Raw genomic sequence first — 23057 nt, forward strand, 5'->3', positions numbered from 1 at the left:
TCCAGTTTTTTTCCTTAGGTTTCTTTAAATATTTCTCATTCCTTTGAACTGAATTCTGCTTGAGCAGAAAACTCTTGTGTGTTAATTTCTCACAGGCTTGGCAAATTCTCAGTTATTGGCATAAATTTTTAGTTCAGCTGTGTATGTTGTGCCCCTGGGTGCTTGTGTCTCAGCATGCGTTGTGCATTTGGCAGCTAACGAAAAGCATTTTAAAGGTCCAAATGGATGCCTTTGACTGTGTGTCTAGTGTCTTGTATGTATGAAGTATGTGAATTTAATTAACAAAGTTATTTTCCAGAACAAATCGCATACATTTCTGCCTGCTTCTACTCATTTATCTAGCATTTAGAAAGGACGTGTCTCACAGCTAGCTGAAATACATTAAAACATAAGTTATGATTTATCTGCAGCAGAAGAATCCCAGTTATAGCTCTAATAAAATCTCTGTGACCTTTTAATAACTACAACTCGTGGTTTTCACTGATGCCTTGACTAACTGTTTCAGGTAGTATTTCAGCAGGACAAAAAAAAAACATATTCTGAAAACCCAGCCTCCCCATTGCTAATGGTCACCGGCAATTTGGGTAAAACTGTCAAGTAATCAAAAGGAGAAGTTCGGTACCTTCATTGACAATAGGAACAGACTTTCCTTCAAGGTGGTGTATGTAGACTTCAAGGCTAGGAGTTGTGTGTTAAGCTGCTGTTGGAAGTCTATGCAAAAGAATGTTCCCAGGCTCTTGGTTTGTAGTCAATATGCAGCAACTACTTATGACCATGGAATTGTTTGCTCTCTTATAAGAATGGGAACGGTGCTGTGACACTGAACTTCTAGACTTTTAGTGCCTGGAGAATGCTTTTTCTTTATCAACTTCCGAAACTATTTTTATGTCTGGATCATACTGCTGGTGGTAGAATGGGAAATGTTATACAAGCACCTCAAAACTAATGTTTGCTGCATTCTTGCTAGTGACTCCTAAGGAAAGAAAGAATCTGAGAGCTATTCTTACCTGATCTCTGTAGCATTGTCTGGTCTTTTCTTGAATGGAGTAGAACTTCTGAGAAACTTATGCGGCTTTTTGAAGCATTTTGGATATGCTGTTCTTAAAACATTTGGGTCTGGATACGTTTTACTTAATGGAATTTTAGGAAGGGTTCTGCTGCATCCTTTCAAAGCATTAATTGGAAAAAAAAAAGAAAAAGAAAAAATAAACCTATTAGAAGGAAAATGCTTTGACTGGAAATATTTCATCTCCATTCTGGTTTATAAGTAGAATGATCATAAACTATACATGAGCCCTTTGGTGGTACTGAAATGGTTTCTACTTCAACTTGCAAAGCTTCCAGTTATATGCCTTGAGGGTGACTGTTGCGTCCTTTAAAAATGTTCTTCTTTTACATTATTATCTCTAATTCAGGACTACTTGCTCTTCCTCGAGAGGAGACTGCATGGTGTTTCTGGGGGAAGATAAGTAGCACCAGTCCTTTTAACTGCTTGTTAATGTGAACACTTGTTAATTTGTTAACATGTTTGTTAATCTGACTACACTTGAACATGGGGCACATGGAGTTTGAGTTCTTTTTTAGATCTAGGAGCAGCATGTTGACTTCGTTTTCTCACTTTCTTTGAAAGCTGGGTGGGGCTGTTACTTTGGCTGGGATGGACCCCTTTCAAAATGCTTAAACTGTAGCCAGAGTTACTTGGTGAGAGCTATTTATTGGATGAAAAGCAGTATTTTCCTGGGTTTTCTGTCTACTGCTACAATAGGCAACATAAAATTACTCAATGTCTTCTGGGGTATGAGAAAGGTAAGAGTAGCCAGGGGGAAATACCAGCTTTGCTTTAAAAGTTTTTGTGAATAGTTTTTATTAACAAACCAATAGTTTCAATGTATAATCTGAAGTTTTTGTTTGGTTAATCAAAACTAATCTTAGTTTGTTTTGATTAAAAGAATGTCTAACAATAAAGGTATTGAGAAATGAAATTATAGTTCTTAGAAATATTGAAGTATGCCCGTAGAAAATCTTCATCAGGTGACTGCAGCCTCTGAAGTAATAACGTTAATAATTTGTAAGGATACAGAATTGATTTATTAACTTCATAAAGTCTGATTTTTCTGCTCCAGTTCATAATTGTGCAATTGGGGAAAACCAATTTGCTTAAGTAGGTCAGAGCATAAATGTGAACAGTTTTATAATGTAAATATAAATATTGTTATATAATTTTATTAAATGTTACAAATGGTGGTATCTTAACCTGGAATACATTGACATTTGTTCTCGGTTGCTTTTGACATTAGAGCAAAAGTTTATTGAGAGGTACAGTCTTCACTGGGCATGTGTCATAAGAACATGTACTGTCTCAAAAGATTAAGCTTTATATTGATAAGAGGAGTTATGTCTTCATGCTTGCATTCCCAAATTCAAAATCCCCTTTCTCATAAACTTTATTGAGTTTTTGGGAACGTGCTGAGTGGTTTAAATAAAAATCTAGAGGTTTTAATCAAAATTAGGGTTCCAGAATTCATGAAATAGCAGCCCATTTAGGGAGAAAGGCCTCAGCCCTCACCGACTTGGAATGGGCCTGTGGAATGCAATTACTTGAGTGTTGCTTTATTTCTTCTCTCCCTTTTCAAAACCTGGTCACAAAGGAAGGTAATTTAGGTATGAAGAAGGTGAAGGAAGGACAGCAGTGGAAGGGGAGTGGGAAGGGAAACAAAGGATAAAAATAAGGAAATATGACAATGAACACAATGGGCAAAGAGATGAATTTTGACGCTTAATGAACTGGAGAGCCTGATGGAGGCAGGAGCACCCACTTAAGCTGTCAGCTCCCAAGTAAAGAATTGGGGTTTTAAATTTGTGTACACCAATGGTATCCAACATTGAGAGTATGAGTGCTCTATTACTGCCCACGAGGAGCTGTGTAGGTCTTCTCTGGCTTCTCCATCCGTGTCATTCTGAGGCTGGGTTGCCGAGAAGGCTGGAATTCCATGGGTCGAAGGGCTCCCTGGTTTGGTGAGAGATGGGAACTGGCAAGTCCAAACTCACCTTTTCATCACCTTTACCTTGAGCAGTATCAGCGTTACCTGTTCCTGCTGATTTGTGTAGTGTTTGTTGAATAAACTATGGTTTTATTTGATCGTTTATTCCCATTCTGCAACATCTGGTCACATGTCGAATTGTGTGAGGCTGGTAATACTGATCAGAGGGATGTTATGTGCTTATGGCTTTGTTGAAAAACAGTTCAGCAATTACTCATTTAGTGCTTAATAAGAGCCAGAATCAACTATGCAAAGTGCGGAGCCCTTCTGTCTGCTTTCACACACATGTATGGTGCTGCCCTGCTCAGATAAGTATGCTTCCCTGGAAGTACCTGAGGGATGTCTGTCGTCAGGCTGCATTGCTCCCCCTAGACCTGTGCTGAGAGACTTGCAGGCACCTTTAATGAAGAGAATATGTACAAAACAATAAGCCTTTTTGAGAAAGGAAAGCTGATTATTTATCGTCTGTAGTGATTTTTGGTATTGAAATGGAGATGGTTGGTTGGTTTTGAGGAGTGTGTTTTGATGTTTGCCTTGCTGGTCGGTACTTGGATAGGATTAGCAGAAGTTTACAAGATAGAAGGCTAAACCGACTAGTCAGAGGTAAATATGGAAGAGCAGGGGATCATAGTGTGCATGATCACAGAAAGTACTGTGATAATACTGGGGAGGAGCCTTGGCATCACAACTACCATTATTTTAAAGAGGATGGAACCCCTTGTCCATTTCTGGTAGTTACTTTTTACATCTTGGCTTTTATTGTTTGAGTCTAGGAGACTCATTCTACTCAGCATTCAGAGGAAGATGTAGAAACTTCTTTCCCCCCACTTCACTTCCACAGTTATCTTCAGGGGCTATGAATTTTCTGTTTTACTTCTTCCTTTTTTCTTCTTCATGTCTACTCTCAAACCATGTCCTCCCCTCCCTGTTTTGTGCAGTTAGCAGCTTCATGCTGCTGTTCATCATTGTGAAGAGTATTTTAAATTTGAAATGACTAATGGTTTCCCATTTGTATGCCTGATTGACAAGAAATAGTAAACAATTAAGGCTGCGTGAACAGTGCCGTTGCTAAGATCGGTGGCCAAAGTGCTGGAATTACCTTATGATATTGCATTGGCAAATACTTGGGTCATACTTGGAAAGCCTTCTACACAGCTGTAGAGGCTAGAAATATTTTTAAGGTTGATTAGTTTCTTTGTTTTTCAACTTAAACTAGAGGAATTATTCTTAATTAAAGAGTATAGCCATGCCTGTACCCTTTCTGGCCTAACTGCCTAGGGTCTGTGTTGGATTCTCATTTAAACTCGATCTTAATGTCTTGAAAATACAGATGGCTTTAGTAGCTACAGTACAGCCCTAGAGATTGATGTTCTGAAGTTACTTAATTCTAGATGACTTAATTTAACTTAATGATTTAGCATCTATCCAGATGTGTAAACCTGATATCTGCTGGTTGAAGTATAAAACTGCTTGATGGCCTAAGTACATGTGGTGCACAAGAACTGCAGCTGGAATGTTGTTGAAGCATTGTAATTTGAAGCAGTGTGAGCTGATTAACTGGTATGTCCTCTTAGCATAAGTGTACTCAGCTGTGTCTGCAGGCACCAAACCCATCCCTTATGCAAACTCAACGTATACCCAGTTGAGGTTGTCGTTAAGGCAATTTGGGGAAGAAACATTCCATTTTAGAGGAAAATTCAGGTGTCTTACCCTCAAACAAGATGTGTAGACTTACAGATGCATCAGTAACCAGAGCAATGAAGCGAATGATTAGGTGACCTGTATGAAAGGTGCCATTCTGAGGAATTTACAGGTGCTCTGTGACCTGTGCTGCTGCTGACCGAGTGCTGTGCTGCTGTCACCCGTACCACCCCCTCCCCGCTGAGAAGTATCTCCATGGAGGATATTATGACTTTGAAGGTTATTTCTTTGGGGGATTGGAACTCAATAATCTTTATGGTCCCTTCCAACCCAGACCATTTTGTGGTATTATGATTGTATGAAAGTGCAGTTATGTCATGCTGCAAGTCCTTATGTTCTGTTTCAAACCTGCTGGCAACAATAAAAGCTGTCTTGAGTATAGAGATGGGTAAACCCAGGTTTGTCCTGAGCAGTGATTCTCTGCTTGTGTAGAAGGTACCTTTTTGTTACATTCATTTCATTTCTCTGACGAACTGTAAATATTCATTTTTTAGCAATGCTAAATAAGCTTACATATCCAACTTGTGTGATTTCTGAATAGTTCTGGGGTTTGTTACGTGTAAATATTTGTTTTAGCAAAGTGAACAGCAAACTTAAGAACATATGTCAAAGAAATCCAGTTTTGTGAAGTTGATGGATTTTCTTGTGAGAGTTGGAGGGAGAAGATGCAAAAGAACAACTTTGTGAATACAAAGTAGCGTCTGACTAAGCATCCAATCTGGGCATACCTAAAAGTCATCTTCCTCCCCTTGCAAATTGTTACTTTTACGTTCTGTTTTCTGGAATGCTGCCCATGTTGCCTCAGCTCAGAAATACAACAGTACTACCCCTGCAGCTGAATGAAGAGCCACATCATCTGGCTGTATTCCTGAATTTCTGTGCATTTTTAAAACAAATTTTAATATATTGAATGCAATCTGAAGGTGTTGTCTGTTCACTTTAGAAAATGACCTTCCAGTAAGCAGTCCTCTTATTTTTAACCCTGATTATGCTGTTGTTTAAACTAGATTTTCTTAAAATAGTAGCTGCTTTCTGACCTTCCTTAAGATTAGCTGCTTAGATAAGCAGAACTTGCTAACATTCACACCTAGCAGCTCAGGTTTTGATTGTGAGGTTGATCTCTCTAGGGCATGTAATGATTTCAGGAAAACCACCAAATCTATGAAGTCTGTATGAGTGAAGAAAGAAATCTTTATATGTTTGTTTCTGAAGTACAGTAGTTGGAGTTGCTCATTTGATCCTTTATCCCTGAGAGTGACTGAAAGAATATGCTGCACCCTCAGAAGTACTTAATAACTTTAAGTAATTCTATAGTATTGGAAGTTAAAAAATTGTGGATCTTGCTTCCAGCTTCTGAAGCCAGTAGATTGTGGTGACCATCTTTGAATCATGTATGGGCAGTAATGAACCTTCTTCGTTGACTGAAGGTGTTGAAGGAATAATGCAATATAGACTCTTTTTAAGAAGTTCCTACAAGGAAGAAGAATGATATCACAGAATAAATTCCCTTCTGTTTGGGGAAATGTATGGGTTTTTTAGATGTGCTGTAGTAATTATAATTTTTGCTAGATGAAGTCATTATCCTAGCAAGTTCAGGGAGTTGTGTGTGTAATTGGACACAGGCAGCGTAAGGGATTTCGGACACTTTACTCAGTAGCTAATTCTTTTTCTGATTGTGTAAAAGTAGTAGAGCAAATAGTGCTTTTTTAACTCATGCCAAAGCATGTGTTAAATGGCACTGTAGTGGAAAACTAGCTTTTTGTTTGCGTCTAGGCTAACTACACTGAAGGAGAAACAAATGTTTTTACACTGAGCTAGTTCTAGGAAAGAAGTTATATTTCCCTTTCCCCTGAAAGTTTCTTTATATTGGCTTTCAGAAGAGGAAAAATACCATTCATGGACTTTTCTGAACTTTCACATCAGAGTCAGCTTTGAACTTGCAAATAAGTTGCTGAAGAAACTGAGTCAGAAGGTGCATGAGTGCTGAGGTAAATGTTCAATAGCACCTTGAACCTCGCTGAAACTACTCGGTCTTCTGTTCTTTGAAGCAATAAATACATTCACATTTCTGATCTTTATAATATGATTAATGTTACATATCTCTTTCTCTGCTGTCTTCTGTAATACTGCTGCAAAGAAGGAAACACACAGAAATGTGACATAAATGTGTATTTTCTCAGATTTTCTTTTCTAGTCTTGGAGGTTTGTAATAAGTTGTTTCTCCCGCAATTGAACTGATGGTTTTGTGTGTGAATTGTCCCTCTGTTCTCTTACATGGCATCATACAAAATCAGAAGACGAGTCTGCAGTAAACATCAGGAGGCCATTTGGTCTCATGTCTTGTGGAAGTCTTCTTGATAGTGGCCTGGTTTGAGAATCCACTGCAGATGGCAGCTGTATGTCCTCCCCAGCAGTCAGTCCTTGCATTAATGTTTATCATTAGGATGCTTTAAATTGAACATTTTACAGTTTGAGTTTCGTAGCATCTTCTGTTGCCAGGTGTTCCTGTAAGTCTCGCAGTTAAGTAGCTGGCCAACAATTTCTGTCTCTTCCTCTTTCTTCTTATTAGACGATAGTTGCTTTTTCTGTACACTTATATATCATGTTGTAAATTGATAGTCGTTGTGGATGTTTTTTTTGTGCTTTGCTCTTTTTTGTCTGTTCAATAACCTGATTTATGTCCAATTTCTCCAAGTGGATCTATTACTGTGATTGTTGTTCTTTCTACTTGTGCTCATTTCCTTTGAAGAAATTTCGTTCCCTTTGAGAAGCTACTGACTCTTTCTTCCTTTTCTTGCTTCTCTTGCCTTCCAGAAAATCTTATGTATTAGTTGTCTACGTTTATCAAATTCTGTCTTTATAAATTTGAGGTGGGAAGGATGTTGCTGTTCTCCCTTATTTCCCTTTGGAGCTCCAGGAAATTTTGTCTTGGCTTTCTTGTGCCTTACCAGATTCTTTCTGGAATACATCTGGTAAGCTAAACTGACTTTGCACCTGTTGTGTGCTTGTATGAGCGTTGTAGAAAAGCACTCGTCAGATTTTTGTTGTTGTGGTTGACCAGCTCCATAATATCATCCATCAAGTTTCCCCTTTCATCACAAACTGGATAACTCAACATATCTGCCCCTGTCCTACGCCTCGGAGCGTAGGTATAGATGCCCTTGATAAAGCTGTCAGCGTACATGTTCTGCCTCCTACATTGCCAAGCTGTGTTGTCTTATGTTGAGCAATGCGGATTAGCTCATTGTGTGGGGACATGTGGAAACACCACGGCCTGGAGTGCAGCAGAGTTCAGAATAAATCAGTTACCAGGGAAGCTGCTTTCTGGGATCCTAAGGCTGGTATTGCTTGTGCGAGGGATCGCAGCGTACTGCTCTGATGATTAACTTTTTGTTTCTCTAGATGCTTCTAGTTCAAAACAGTATTATGTGAGGGTTGAGCATTATTTGAAGGTGTAGCATGGTCCCGAATAAGATAGAGTGAGATTTATGTTAAAAACTATACATGTTAAAGTTTCTAGAATTTAGTAGCAGTAGCTTGTTTGCTTGTGTAAAACGAAGAGGAAAGTGCTACCATTGCGTCTTTGCTTGTTTCGAGTACTCTCTGGGCATGTTGTAGCTTGGAAGTCCTCAGAGCTGAGGTGGAAGCACTCTGGCTGACAAAGAGGCATGTGTGCTGGCTTTCCAGAGTGACTGATCCTACAGGCTGGGGTGTCAAGTGACATTAGGGCTGTAGAGACCTTCTTCCCTTCTCTGGTTATAAAAGATGGTGGGTTAAATAACAATAATTAAAATGTTTGTCTAAATATCATTTTAAGCTCTCAGTTCATCAAATTTAATCCTTTTCACTTCAAAGTCCTAACCAGTTCTTTTGTCACTTTGAAGTCTTCAAGTGAAACCAAAACAGTTCTCGCTCATCCTTTATAAAAACAGAGACATATTCTTCATCTGTTACCCTTTCTTTACCCTGTTCTTCCCACATTCCTCCCCTTTTTTTCCTTCCTATCCATAGCAAGGAAAAGAAACTTTTTGTGCTTCTTCTGGTGGTGCCAGAAAAAGACCAGCGTATTCACACCTCCTGCCTTCTACCCCCTCAACTTAAAGAATCCCTTCACTTTTTTATTAAATGGACTGGCAAATAAAGGCAGCTTGTATCCAGTTTTATGTGAAAAGAGGATATTTTTAACAGAGCTTTCTACATGATGTCAGCAAAATTTATTGGCATACTGACGCTTACTGTGATAGCTGACTGATCACTAAACTAGCCTGCATGCCTCTGCAGGCTAAATATTTTCAGTAACATATAGCAAGCAGGTCAGTAATTGATTTAGGTGATTTTGATTGTAAAATATTAAGGAATATGCTAGGGCCCTGGAAAGCATGGTGTATAAAAGACTGTTCTTTGTTCTTTCTTGCAGTGTTTATATAGGTTTCTACCTTGTGCCCTTCAGGTCAGGTCCTCCAGAACTCATAACAGATTAATGTTCAAGTACAGTACAGGGCTGTCCTAGTTTCTTCACTAATGAAAATAGTGTAATAGTAGCTGAAGTGAGACATGAGGTAGCACTCCGATCGGGTGACCCATCCTCCTGTGCTTCAGCCACGCATTTTCTGGCTAGCCTTTAAGGTCAGTGTTTAGGGTGTTGGATACATGCATAGATTTCAGTAGTCTGTCAAGGAGACAGACTACGTAAGCCCTTTTTGATGACAGCAGTTATGCATAAGGAAGCTGTATTAGTTTAAACTCTTACTGTGTTGCAACTGTCTCTGTAATTAAGTTTTGCAACTGAAAGTAGGGAAAGACCAACAACATACAGCATCAGCATACATACAGGAATAGTGCCTGACAACCTCTATAGGAAGTAACTAAAAAATTGTCTGCAATTTAGATTAGAGCTGTGCAGTTCTTTTCAATAAACAGTAAATTAGGCATTGGCTGGATGGAAAGTTTATAGTCTCCAGGTTGCCTGTGAATTTGCTGAGGCCTCCTGTAAATAGTTTTAGATGGAAAAAAAAAATCACAAAACACAGACCCTTCTGAAAGAAGAATAAGATATTGACAGGTGCTTCTAAAGGTCTGAGTTTGGTCTTTCTGCTTCTGTACAGTTTGAAACATCTTCCACTAGCTTTCAGCTACGGAGTATTGAGGTTGCTCTGCATCACCCCTGTTAACACTGTCAGCAGGTTATGTCAGAGGTTCCTGGCACCACGGTGAGAAGCTGGATAACCCACCAGACAAGGAAATTTCTGAGTCTCTTGGTTCAAGAGGGCTTACTCCCAAGCTTGGAGCTGTTTTGCTTCTTAATAAGATGCTTCGCCGTAAACTGAGTAAGAGGACTACTTGAAGCCAATTGTTTGAGCCCTCCCAGGCAAGTCAGCATTTTCTTTGGTGATTGTTTTTTCAAAAGAGCCCAAACAACGACAACAAAAACCCCCAGTTTTCATACTAGATCAAGAGGGAGCCAAACTCGGAAGGGTAAGAGCATTCCACCCCAATATGCTCTCCCTCTATTCTGTGGGATACGTGGGTTTAAACTTTTTTAGGTAGAAAGAACTCTCATCTCCAGCATGTGATACATACCTTTGCTGTATGTCATTGGATACAAGAGGCTCCTGGCATCACAACTGCTGCCTCTTCTGCTTCTTACTGAGAATTTTCTCTTCTGTTGTTCTTTTGTATTTTATTTCAAGTGCCTGGAGGTGCAAATTTCATTTTATGTCTAACAGTGTGTTGCTCAAAGAAACTCGTCCTGTTTATTCTAAGAAAAACAGATAACAGGTGAAAATAAGGAATTTTTTTTTCAACTTAATGTACATATTTACTTAGCTGTTCTTGATATGCGTATCTGTGGAGTTAGGTGCTTAGCCTCAGATCTCAGTTTTGCGGTTGTGATAGACGGCAGGTTTGTCTGTGGCTATTGTCTTTAAAACACAAGAAAAATATTACAGGCTTGGAGGAAATAGGCAAGCAGCTGAAACCAGGGATGCCAATAAAAAGCAAAAGAACATTGCCAGAATAAAAAAAAAAATCTTCTCTCTCCATAGCTTGTCTAAATTCTGTGAGCAGGTTTTCTTTTCTCTTTGTTTAGTGCAAGGCTAGAAATGCTCTGTAAAGTTTTGAATGGCAGCCTTGGACTTTGTCTTAGTCTGTGACAATCCTGAAACCTAGCAGTCAGTGTTTCTGGTTCAGAGATGGGAGCATTAATGCACGTGCAAGACCCTCCTCTAATTCTGTGTTCTGTTCTGGACACTGATGTCGAAGAAGATGAATTTAAACTGGAAAAGGTGTAGAGAAGAGCTGTGATGGTCAGATTGGAAGGATCTCCTTTGAGAGGAAACTGAATGAACACAATCCATTTGGCTCAGCAAAGCGGAGTCTGAAAGAGGCATATGAAATCTTTCTATAAATATGTTGGGGAATAATAACCAGGAAGGGAAAAGAACTATTTAAACTAAAGGACAATGTTGGCACAAACACAGCTAGGTACAGGCTGACTGGGAAAACGTTTTGTCAGGAAATCTGAGTGTTTCCAGAGGTTCTGAGCTTCAGTGAGATTTTGAAGCAACCTTTGTATTTTTCATTTTAGGGGATTGTCCTTGTTTTTTCTAGTAAATTTTAAGATGGAGAATGTAGATAATGAATAGAACTGTATAATATAATTATTCTTATGATAGCAGGTGCTCTGACAGTCCCTTTCTGCCTTCTTTCTTGAATCTTAAAAGATAGAATTCTCTTGGGTTGCCGACTGCTCTGAAACTTTGGTCTGTATTGCACTTTGAAGGCATCTGTGATAGTGGTTAAGAAAAGTAATTCTGTTCAGTAGGCTTGTATCTTCTGCGTAGACATGCTGATGCCTTCAGTGGCTTCTTTGGAACAGGGAGGCAAGTATGGGGGAATACAGAAGCTGAAAGGTTGGAAAAACAAAAAACATCCGTAGTCAGATTTCGTGATGTATAGTATGTATGGCTGCTGGTTGTGGTTCATTTACGCAGTGGATAAAGGTTTAAATTTAGTCCAAACTATGTTTATACTATACCAATAGTACAAAAATGTGTGTATATAACCTTTACTTTTCCTATTAGTGCTCATTGACAAAAGACCTTCAAAGCATATCCAAATGTTTCAGTAATCTGTTTGAGATTTAGTGATGGTCTCTGGGTGTTTTCTTCTGTTTTCCTTTTAAAGTAGCAATAACAATGCATCTTAGAAGGAATTCCATTTTTACAAGAAAGTAGATGCGTATGTTTCCTTGAATTATAGCCCTCACTAAGTGTATTACAGCTAATAAATCTCATAATCCAAAGATAAAGGTCAAGAGAATAATCCTAAAGTCCAATTTGAATCTTATTCAGACTCGTTTCTGTGTGAGGGGAGGGAATGTCTTCAGTATTATGGAGAACAGTGTAATAACCTTCATTCTACTGAATGTTAAGTGATGGTCCCTTCTGGCTCTGTGGTCTTCAGTTTTTATCCAGCAGTTTAAAATAAGGATGGGGGGGGGGGGGAAGGCATAAAAAGAAATTTAAGGAAATCCAAAAGAAAGATATGACTTCAGCTTTCTCTTCCATTCATCACTATCTTAAAAGGGAACTTCCCAACTTAATCAAATAAAGAGGAAATTGCTTTACCAGCGGGGAATAGCAGCAGGCTTTGGCTAGTTCTGGATGCTGCTGTATTGATGTTGTAGAGACTGAGAGGCATATCTTTTTCTGCCATCACATGGTGAATATCTTGTGCTACACCAGACAAAGCAAAAAGGAATATAGGCTATTCCTTGAGAATCCAAATCCCGACACGTACCTGTGTCTGTCTATCCCATGGTACAATTAATCCGTCTCCATTATGCTGTGTGTGCAGTGATTCTGGTAGTTGTGCAGTGACTTGCGCTGCTCATATAGCAAAGCTCTTTGCTTTAATATGTTTTGAGAATCTTAGCATCACCAGAAAGGCAGGTTCTGTTTCACAAAATATGGAGAAACTTGCAGTTTGTTTTTCCTGATCCTTCTGATGAGGAGTTGGACAAGACAGTTATCAAAGATTGCCTTTGGTACAGTGTTGTGCATCTTACAGGGTGGAGTTGTAAATCTGCTCATTATTTGCAGCTGATAGTAACAGAAGATGATTCTTCTTTCTTTTTGATGCAGCTAACTTGAGTTTTTGTGAATTTTTTTACTGTATGTGTACTTCTGGATCTGCTCCCCTCCTTAAGGCATATGCGATTATTGTTGGCTTTGTAATCTGCTGCTTTGCAGATGCTAGCTAGAGGTCAGTTACCTCATGTTAGACTTCTTGGTCTTCATAGGAATGACTATGGACTATGCAGAAAGGACACTGTGGGAAACATCTGTAAAGAAAAACAAGATGCGTTCAGCATGATGGTTTGTACATGCGTATCATGCCGAAGAGCAGTGCCTGATCGAAGGGCTTTGGAGAGAAATCAGTTGTGCATCCTTCAGTGTGTGTGTGATTCTCACAGGTGCTTTGAATGTCAGATAAGAACCTTGCTTCTGTCAGCGTAAGTGCTGTGGCTTCATATTAAGAATTTTACATATTTATGCATGAATTGCCTACAACTTTCCACAGAAATTATCACCAGGTTTAGTTCAGGGCTTGAGGGGGAGATGCTCCATGGTTGGGTTCCTTGTTCTTCAGAAATGTGAACCTGCTTATGGTCAAGATTACTCTGTATTGTTTAAATGAAATGCCTTTAATTATTTTTGTAAGCCTAACAGTAAGGGAAAGTGCACTCTGGTTTGTGTAACCCACTTTGATTTGTCCCCTATCTGGAGAGAGTAAATTTTACATACTTTTACTCTCTGTGTCCCAACTCATCTCAGAACAGGAATCTGTTGGAGTTGACTGGACCTGGTGTCCAGGACCCTTGTGCACTCCCTGGAAAATTCAGCTTTGTCTGGTTTTCATAGTATTGTTATGGTTGGATAAGACCTCTAAGATCATCAAGTCCAACCATTGTTGGATCTCATTTTCTTGTTGCTTGTGTACTGATGCTGTGATGTAGAACTGCAAGGAAAACTTTGGTCCTCAAAAGCTGTATGGTTTGTCTCTTTTTTTCATTTGCTTACTTAGTGTATGGATTGGTACAAACTTGATGGTACAAGTATTTCTCTGTAACTGCCACGCTATTGTAACTGACACACGTTCAAGTTAGTAGAGATTTAGCTCTACTCTGGTCATTTTTGAGAGTCTTAGGTGCTAACTTGGGATTCATGGGTACAATATCCTTTCCTCAGGCAGTTTTTAAGTTTGGAGAGTGTTCCCAAGTTTTCTTGTCTTCTGAGGATTTCTGATAGTTTCTTGCCAGCCATGTTAAGAACAATAGGATTAGTGTTCAGGTGGAGGGGTGGTTAGTGTTGCAGGGCTGTTCTTCCCTTCTGTAAATTGTTCCTTATCTACGGATGTCTTTTCCTATTGGCAGGAGAAGGCTCAAGGGTGACAGTGAGGGACGCTGACCATCTCTTCCCAAGCAGTTTAATTCTGTCCAGTAATTGTTCTAGTAACCTCATTTTCTATTATGTCACATGAGCAATGTTTCTAGAACAGTCAAAAGAATTGGAAAGGGTATTTTGTGAATACTGTGGCCTGCTCAGATATAGTTACTTTGGAGATTTACTCCCCCCTTCCCACCCCGCCCCATTGCCCAATATGGAAGGATGCTGTTGTTGAAATTTCACATTGTCAATGTTGCTTCTGTGATCATGTCTTTTTTTTTTTCTTCCCTAAACCAGCCCACTGTTTGTAACGTGGAAGATCGGTCGAGATAAACGATTGCGTGGGTGCATAGGTACTTTTTCCGCCATGAACCTGCATTCAGGACTCAGGGAGTACACACTTACTAGGTAAGATTTTGTTTTCTGTGGCCTTGACTTACGCATTTAAGTAGTCTACTGAGGAGATGCTAGGTGTGCTTCGGGTTTTTTGGCTGTGTCTCCATACCAATCAATGAAAACTTGTATCTCCTTTTGATGCTAAGTGTACTGCCTGGTTATTTGACTACTGGTGTCCTGAGGCAGTGGTTTCAATAAAAAACCATAACTTGAGCCTTTTTTCTTTTTATTGGTCTGCAAAACTACTTTCCAGTAGCTTATTATAACTGACTATAATAGTATTTTTTCCAGTGTTCAGACAAATTTTAACCTTAATAGTTAATGTCAGGGCAGAAGACCAGAAAGTCAGATTTGGGGATTATCCTATTCACACTTCTAAAACAGCAGGTATTCTCACCTCTTCTCCATCAGGTGCTTCCAATCAGCTGCAATTAATTTAATGCTACAAATTTCCATTACATGTTACTCTTCAGATACATCCCAGCCCCTGAGTGGGAAGCTTCTGGATGAGGGAGGTAAGTGATGATAATCCTTCACTCCCTGGCAGCATAATCCTTCATTTTTTTGATCTACACGTAAATTCATTCACCTTAATATTGTTCCATTTCCTTTGCATAGAGTGAAAACTAATAAGTTTATCACTAGAGCTAGTAGCAAGCTTTCTACTTGTTTTTTTCTAAGAGTTTTCTTAAGTTTATTTTCTAAAGAATCAGTGGAATTTTGTTCCACTCAGTTAGAATAGACTGTTCGTAGTGCTTTAAAGTAGAAACTACATTCTGGCATGTGTAGACCTCTAAAATTGTCATCACTTAGAATAATTGATGCCTTGGATCACTTCAGATTTGAGGCTTTCCTGCATTACAGGATCTTTGCTGTTAAAATGCCTTGTCAACCCTAGTATTAATTAGTATTAAAACAGGACGTGTTCTTTCTTACGTCTCCCTAGTTTGTTGCAAGCTGAAGTTCATTTCATGCTTCTCTGCTCAGCTTGAAATCAACTGCTCATCTCCTAGAGTCCTTGCAAACTTCTGAAAGACCTAGTTACCTTTGTTGTGTCAGTTTTATTTATCATATAATTTGGAATGTTTCTGTAATCAAAATAGTCAATGAGAAAACACAATAAAATTCAAAGCAATTTCTCTGTGAAGGTTAAAAGCCTTAAAATCTCAGCCATTGGTGAGCCAGATTGGAGGAAAAACAACTTGCCTCCTGCATGGGAGAGTGTTTCTTTTAAGTGTACACTTTACACAGTGTCTGATCGAGAACAATGAGGTGGAACAGAAAATTACTCCCGTAACGCTAGGAGGAAGGTAGCCGCCAAACCTTAGTCTTTGTTGGTCGTAGATTTTTCCATTCTCACAAATGAAATAGGGCTGTACTCTTGCATACCTTTAAAAATACTTCTGATTCCTGCCACTGAATGAACTCTGAAAACTGAAGTTAAAATATATGAAAAGTGATGCAAGTTAAGGGCAACTGAAATATTTTCAGTGCAGTATTTAAACAACAGCCACGTACTGGGGAAGTTTGTACTTGGCTGTTCAGAGGATAGACAGTTCAGTCATTTTCAAGATGAGAGGTATGAAACTATATACCAAACTGTTTTTCAAACATCTTTGAGTTCATCAGTTGCTTTAAAGAAAAACGTTGTATTTAGTGGCATGCTGGATTTTATTACCTTTTATGGGGAATCTTTTCCATGTTTGTGGCACCAAAAAATATTTCCTGTTGTTTTTTAAAAAAACGCAGACTTCATGTGTGACCACCAAAATGCTCAAGTTCATATCTGACTGTACGAAAGTTTTTCCTGTCTTGTCAATCATTACTTAAAATAAGAGAATAGGGTTAGCTGTGATCATTTTCCTTCATGGCATTAGTCTTTTCAGCTATGGAGATTCCCGAGGGGAGAGCATTTGAGCAATAACCGAAGCAGCATTGAAACGTGTGGATTTTCAGAGGTTGGAGTTCCACAGGCCTCCCTAGGAGGGATTGCAAGCGAGGACATCATAGCTTGATGCAGCAATACGTGGGCAATAGGCTCTTGAGGGAGATTTTCCTGAAAGAGGAAAAACAACTTCTTCAGGGACAGTAAAAAATAATCAACAGAACAGGTAAAATACGAATGGACTCCAGTTCCAAACTTGACCAAAATTCTCAGTTGAGGATACAGGCAGATATTCTTCTGATTCTTTTACACTGGGAGGCACTTGTCTTCAGTTACTCTGAAGATACAGCATGGAGGAACAGAACCAGCTTGTTTGCCTAGTTCATTCTTATCTTTTTCAGCACTTTCTGTGGAATTGTGGGCCAGCTTTCAGTGAGTAAAATAGCACTGAAAAAGAGCTGTTCTTAAAGATGCCCTGGTACTTAGCCATCATATCCTCAATTCTCTTCACACATTGTTTTATTGCAGTTATGCTGGGTAGTGCTTAGGATCATGATAAATCAAAATTTCCTTAATTCTAGTAGTGATCCCTAGTTGTATATTATATACAACGTGTAGCATGTACGGCTCCACACACGGTAGTTTCTTCGAAATAGCATAATGATAGTTCATCTAGGAATCTGGAATGAACTATTTCTTTCTTGAGACACTCACATCCCCTCACTTAAAAAAAACCCCTTCTTAGGCTCTATAAACAAAAATGGTGATGATGTGTGACCGAGTGAATTTCTTTTCCCCATTTTGAGCTCTGTAGGTCGTTACGTTGGCATTGCCAGTATGTTCTGAACAGGAAATTTATGTAGAATGATTCATCATTAATTGGATGCATCTGCCCGAGTTATGAGGAGGGATGAGAATACCCATAATTAAAAATGCTATTACTGTATTCCTAGTAAAATCTACATGTTATAACTTCAGAGAAGACTAAATTCTATTAGTGAAACACGGGAAAGGAAGTGTATTACATCTTCGGCAGAACTTATGAAAGGGTAGACTTGGATATACTGATATTTATATAATTTTACTAGGAGGTTAGTTGGATAAAAATCTATCCTTGTCCAAAGTGTTTTACTGTATTGAATATTGTATGTTAGGACGCAAGAAGTTTATCATGGACAAAATAATCCTTTAGACCAAATATGTTAATTGAATATCCCACCTGAATGCATAAAAATAAATCCATCCAGATTGTGAAAAATACCTTGTGTTTTACAGCTCCTTCAAGAAAATACACTGAACTTGGAAGCAGGTTACCACAGAATTTCATAAAAGGTTGATAAATTATTTTTTCACCTATTCTGTTCAGCAGTAAGACTTAGGTTTTAGCATTGAAGTTTTAAATTCCTGCTCTGCTATACTTGAGATACTGAATTAAGTGTTTTCATTTATTCATTTTAGTTTAGCTCTTCTACCTATTTCGTACAACTTGAAGTCATATTTTATACCTAGTTGATTTAACAGTTATAGGTGTATAAGTTAAGTTTTTACTCTGCATTGGTTTAACCTCTCAAGGCCAGAATATATATCTGGGGAGGGAAATAGTGGGGAAGAGGCAGGTAAAGGGAGACATTGTGTGATAGAGCCTTCTGTCAGAAGAAAGCAGTGAAGAAAAATTGGAGGACTCCAAGCCTTGACTGGATTACCATAAGGGCTGAAAAGTGGATTTAAATTTTACAGTAATACGTAACCCATCCTCTCTAACTAGTTTGGGCCCGTCTCTACTGGCGGTATGATGTAATCCGTCTTTGTTGTGTATTCTACTCACCACTCCACCTGAGAGAAATATGACTGCTGTCAGACACTCAGCATAGATGTGGCTGATCAAGAATTGAAAAAAGAGAGGGAAGCTTGGGGCGAGAGGCAACGGATTGAAGGAGATGAAACCTTCGACCCTACTTTCTCATAACTGGGTTTGGATGTAGATTCCATATGAGGGTTTGCCTACCAGTGGCATCAAATCCTGCTCTGTATTTGTCAGCGATTTCCAGAGCTTTATTTCCTGTTACTGTTATATCGCCTGTCTGCTCTCTGATGAGAACATTGATCGTTTCTTCCTGTTCTGCACAGTGAAGTTCCCCATCCAACGGCAAGGCTACAGTGTGGCCAACTTAATTAAGGGGTAAAATAGAAAAATAGTGCAGGACTGATCACATTAATATTGATGTTGGCCTTATGTACTAAAGGCTGGAGGCAGGTATTGTGCAGACTGGGCAGCTTCCTTCTTGTGTTTAGCTGAGGTTACTACTCTGTTTAATTCCTGTTTCTTTTTATTAATCATAGATTCATTCACCCTTCCCTGTAATCAGCTCCTGCAGCTCAGCGCTCCTTCCCGACACCTTTATTGTCATCACCGTTGCTGTGGGTGTAGACAAGCATAGCCGTTGGTCCAGCGCAAACCATACTCCTATATCCGACTGCAATTTTTGAACTGCAAGCCTGAGGAGATTGTGTATGGTCTTGACATTTCTGTTGTGACCTTCACTGTTCATAGCAGTCATAGTCTGAATTAATTCTTGCAAATAGCATTTCGTGTATTATTTCAGAGTATATTGCTGCTTCTGTGTTGCCCACTGATAATACTTTGCCTTCTGCCTTATTTTGTGGCTTTGATTTATGGTAGACCACTGCTGAAAGTCAGCTTTTTTTTGTCCTATTACTACTCTGCATCTGGTGGGCACCAATGAAAAATGCCTGAAAATTGTGAGATGAAGCTTACGCTATCACTTTCAAAATCAAACTCTGCAGAAAGCAATGTGTACTCTGAGCTCACCAGTGCTATGCTATTCTCATATGTTTACCATAATCTTTAAAGCCAGGAAGCATCACGATGCTTCCTTTTCGTCTGTACATTTATGTGAAAAGCAGATGTTTGCTGGTTCCCTCTGCGTTTTCAGGATCATCTTGAGGCAGATGCCACAGGTTTTGCCCCTGCTAAAGGATGACCAGTGACAGGTGGAAGATCTCAAGGTCAGAACAGGTCTTCAGGGAGATCTGTGGTGACATGATTCTGTCTCCAGCCAAGGGGACAGCCAGCGTGTCCCACCAGGCACGTGAGAACCAGGGGCAGTAGCCATCCTGAATGTGTAATTCCAAACTCCCATTTGCCCCTTGTAACCTAAGTTAGTTGTTAAGTTTTTAGTAGGTGCTCAACTCACGAAATACTCTAAGCTTTAATAAAAGGTATCATATATGCTGTCAAAGCCTTTCAAGCCAATAAGACTGTAAGCAGCCAGGGCTCTTTGGACAGTCACAGCACGTCTTTCACTTATTGCCAGGTGACAAGGCTCTGTCCTAGAGAGTCTGCAATTAGGAGTGATTTCATAGCATCCTGTGTTCCTGGGGAGGTAGGCAAGTGAGGTACCAAACTGACAACACTGTGCTGGGTGGGGTCTCTCTGGCCCTGAGGGGAAGGTTCAAGGATGCTGAGGGTGCTGCAGGACTGCTTCTTTGCTACCTTGTACCATGGATGGTTGGGTGTGTTGCCATGACAAGAACATCTTCCAGTGACCAGTACAAGGCAGATCTGGTCATCATGCAGCCGGTGGCAGAGAAGTGGTTTAAGTGAGTGTCATTGCTTTGTAGCAATCTCCAGTCACTAAAGCTCCTCAGCAAAAGAAATAGCTGAGCGAAAGCAGTGTTTGCAAGAGGGTTGGGAATACATAACCACTATAACCTTGCAGTGTTATTGCTCTGAAGGGAGGAGGGAGTTGCTGTTGCAAAGAAGGTGAGAATGGACACAAGGAGAAAACAAGCCATATCAAAGCAATGAATTAATTTAAACCAATTCTTACTAGACTTACTTTTAAAACATGTTGGTTAATAAAAATATAAATTGGTGAAAAAAAGCAACAGAATGAGGCTGTTCTAGCTTATAAGTGAGATGGGGTGTATAGAGGTGTAATCTCTTGTTGGGCTGATGCAGTCATGACAAATTATATAAGCTTTTAGCATACGAGCTTTTCTGTAAGTTGTTAGGAAAACCTTTTTTGAGAAGGCAAATTAATCTTAAATGCAATAGAAGCTCGGTTAAGTTTTGGGGTTTTTTAATTATTATAGTTTTAATTGGAGTTTGTCATTTAATTTATTTTCTCCTGTTTATCTTTTGAAGTTACAACTTTACATATGAGATGTACAGGGTTTTCATTGGCATTTTGGACATTTAATTATAGTGCTAGTAAAGATAAGGTATGTTGTGTTAATGTTCATTTTCTATTATAATCTTTACAGGACTTGCAGCTGACTTAATTCTATTAAGTCTTAAACTCAAAGCCAGAATTGGGCCAAAGTATATTAAGACAATTCAGGGGGAAAGTTTGCTTTACAAAGTAACAGATATGTATACATGTGTATATTTATGGTGGTGTTGACCTCCAGAGGCGTTATTAATATCTTAGAACCTCCTTTCTCTTTTCCAGAATGTTTCCATTAAAATATCAAATTCAGGTATTAGCACTTAAAAATTTAAGTGATGACTGATTACCTTTAATGGAAAGGAAGCAAAATTATTTTAACATGATAGATATTTTGTAGAGAGTCATAGAGATGACACAGCAGGCAAAAAACATGTAGATGAGACTTCACTGAAACTTGAGCCTGTTCATATTTCTGAATTTCATCCAAGCCAAAAAGAAAGTCTTTGTTGCTGAACTATTGTAGACATTAATTTTATAAATAACGCCACTTTAATTTGGGTAAATCCTCAGGTCTGTCATAGTGCAATATAATTGTTTATATAGACTGTGATGTAAACACACAATACCAGAAACTCTAAATGAAGTATACAAATTTGAATTTATTGAGCCAGGCTTAGTTACTCTGTGAGTCAATTCGGTAAGTAGGTCTGTAACGATTTTGTGCACACAGTGCCAGGTCATTATTTCAGGGAACTGTTGCTTAACAGAGCTATCTACTGCCTTTTCTCAAAGGGCAAAGCTAAATACCAGACTGGCTCTAGAAGTGGAAAAAAAACCCCACTTTTGCTTTAATTATGAGTGAAATGCCTCTTCTTTCACTGTGAAATGAAAATAAAATAACGTTGGTTAGGAGGGAGAGGGAACATGCCCTAGGGAATATATTTCTTGCACATTGTCTGTTGGGGATGTAGTAATTCTTCCTTAATGTTGGCTTTTTTCTATATTTACAAAATAACAACAAAAAAAGGGATAGCAGTCTTGTAATTGCTGGTCTGTTTTTCCTGAGATAAACCTTGCCAGACCTTGGACCTAGTGGTAGGTGATATTATGTTTCCTTAGCAACACTTTCTGAAAGAAAGCAAAGGAGAGCGCTACAAATGTAAGGGCAGTCCTTAGATTATTATCTTTATGAAAAGAGAAGCCCATAATGATGCCCTGCCAAAGCTTTTTAAATAGATCCAGGGTTATCAAATATTGATAACCATTTTACTGTTTTGCTGGGAAAACTGAGTTATAGAATATGAATCCTTTGGCACAGGGGAATACATTACTGCATTTGGCGGGATAAACTCACTTTGAATTGACTATTTAGGAAGATAACTGGAGATCTACAGAAAACTGAATTTTAGAGTTCAAAATGATAAAATGGCTATGTGTGTATAAAGTGGATCCATGAGGTTTGGAGAGGGGTTTGCTGAGACTGTCATGAGTCTTACGGTCTCAGCAGTATAATTTGTTGTAACTGAGGAAACTATCCAGAATTAAAATACTTATTTCATCATCTTATTTTAAAAAAATTAAAAATTGAGAGTTTCAGAAATACACATCTCCTAAAATGCATGCTTTGAAAAAGGCATGATCCAGCAAAGTAGCTTGCATTAGTTGATACAATTTGTGGTATTTTGATTAAATCACACATTTATGAAATTTGATTGAATGTAAATGAGTAACTGGTGATATCCAGGAGTTGCTCAGACTTTCCATATGGGCTTGAGGGAGGAGCCATGTCATTTGTGACTCTGGTCTTTTCCATGATGCCCTTGCATTTCATGTTCTTCCCACACAATCTCCCTCTGTTATGCTAAGAAAAAGGTGCACACCCTAAGAGTTCAAAGATGGGTTTCTAGTTGAGTTGAAGCACCGGTTTGGTTGAAAGTCAGATTTGTATTTGTCTTGGAATATTGCTTTGTGTTTGGTAGTGCGGGTGGAGCCAGGGGAACTGGCCACCCTGGTTTTCCTAGCATAGCTCTATGTTGCCATTACTCTTTACTTTTCCATTGCTATAGAATCATAGGATGGTTTGGGTTGGAAGGGACCTTAAAGATCATACAGTTCCAATCCCCCTGCAATGAGCAGGAACACCTCCCACTGGATCAGGTTGCTCAAAGCCTCGTTTAGCCTGACCTTGAACACCTCCAGGGATGGGGCATCCCCGACTTCTCTTGGCAACTGTGCCAGTGCCTCACAGCGCTCTCAGTAAAGAATTTCTTCCTAATACCTAATCTTTCCTCTTTCATCTTAAAACACTTTCACTTCATCATATCCCTGCAGTCCCCGATGAAGAGCCCCTCCCTAGCTTTCCTGCAGGCAAACTGTCTGTACTAGTATGGAT

The 23057-nt window shown here is 39.0% G+C and overlaps 1 protein-coding gene across 1 annotated transcript in view; it reads left to right on the forward strand.

The window, feature by feature from the left end:
- AMMECR1 (AMMECR nuclear protein 1) overlaps positions 1–23057 on the forward strand; it is a 106367-nt gene that overhangs the window by 50166 nt on the left and 33144 nt on the right. The window contains exon 4 of the mRNA XM_054075549.1: positions 14489–14599. Coding sequence (XP_053931524.1) covers positions 14489–14599 — 111 coding nt within the window. The remainder of the gene's footprint in view (positions 1–14488; positions 14600–23057) is intronic.

Source organism: Cuculus canorus, chromosome 10 (genome assembly GCF_017976375.1).
Source record: "Cuculus canorus isolate bCucCan1 chromosome 10, bCucCan1.pri, whole genome shotgun sequence".
Taxonomy (NCBI): domain Eukaryota; kingdom Metazoa; phylum Chordata; class Aves; order Cuculiformes; family Cuculidae; genus Cuculus; species Cuculus canorus.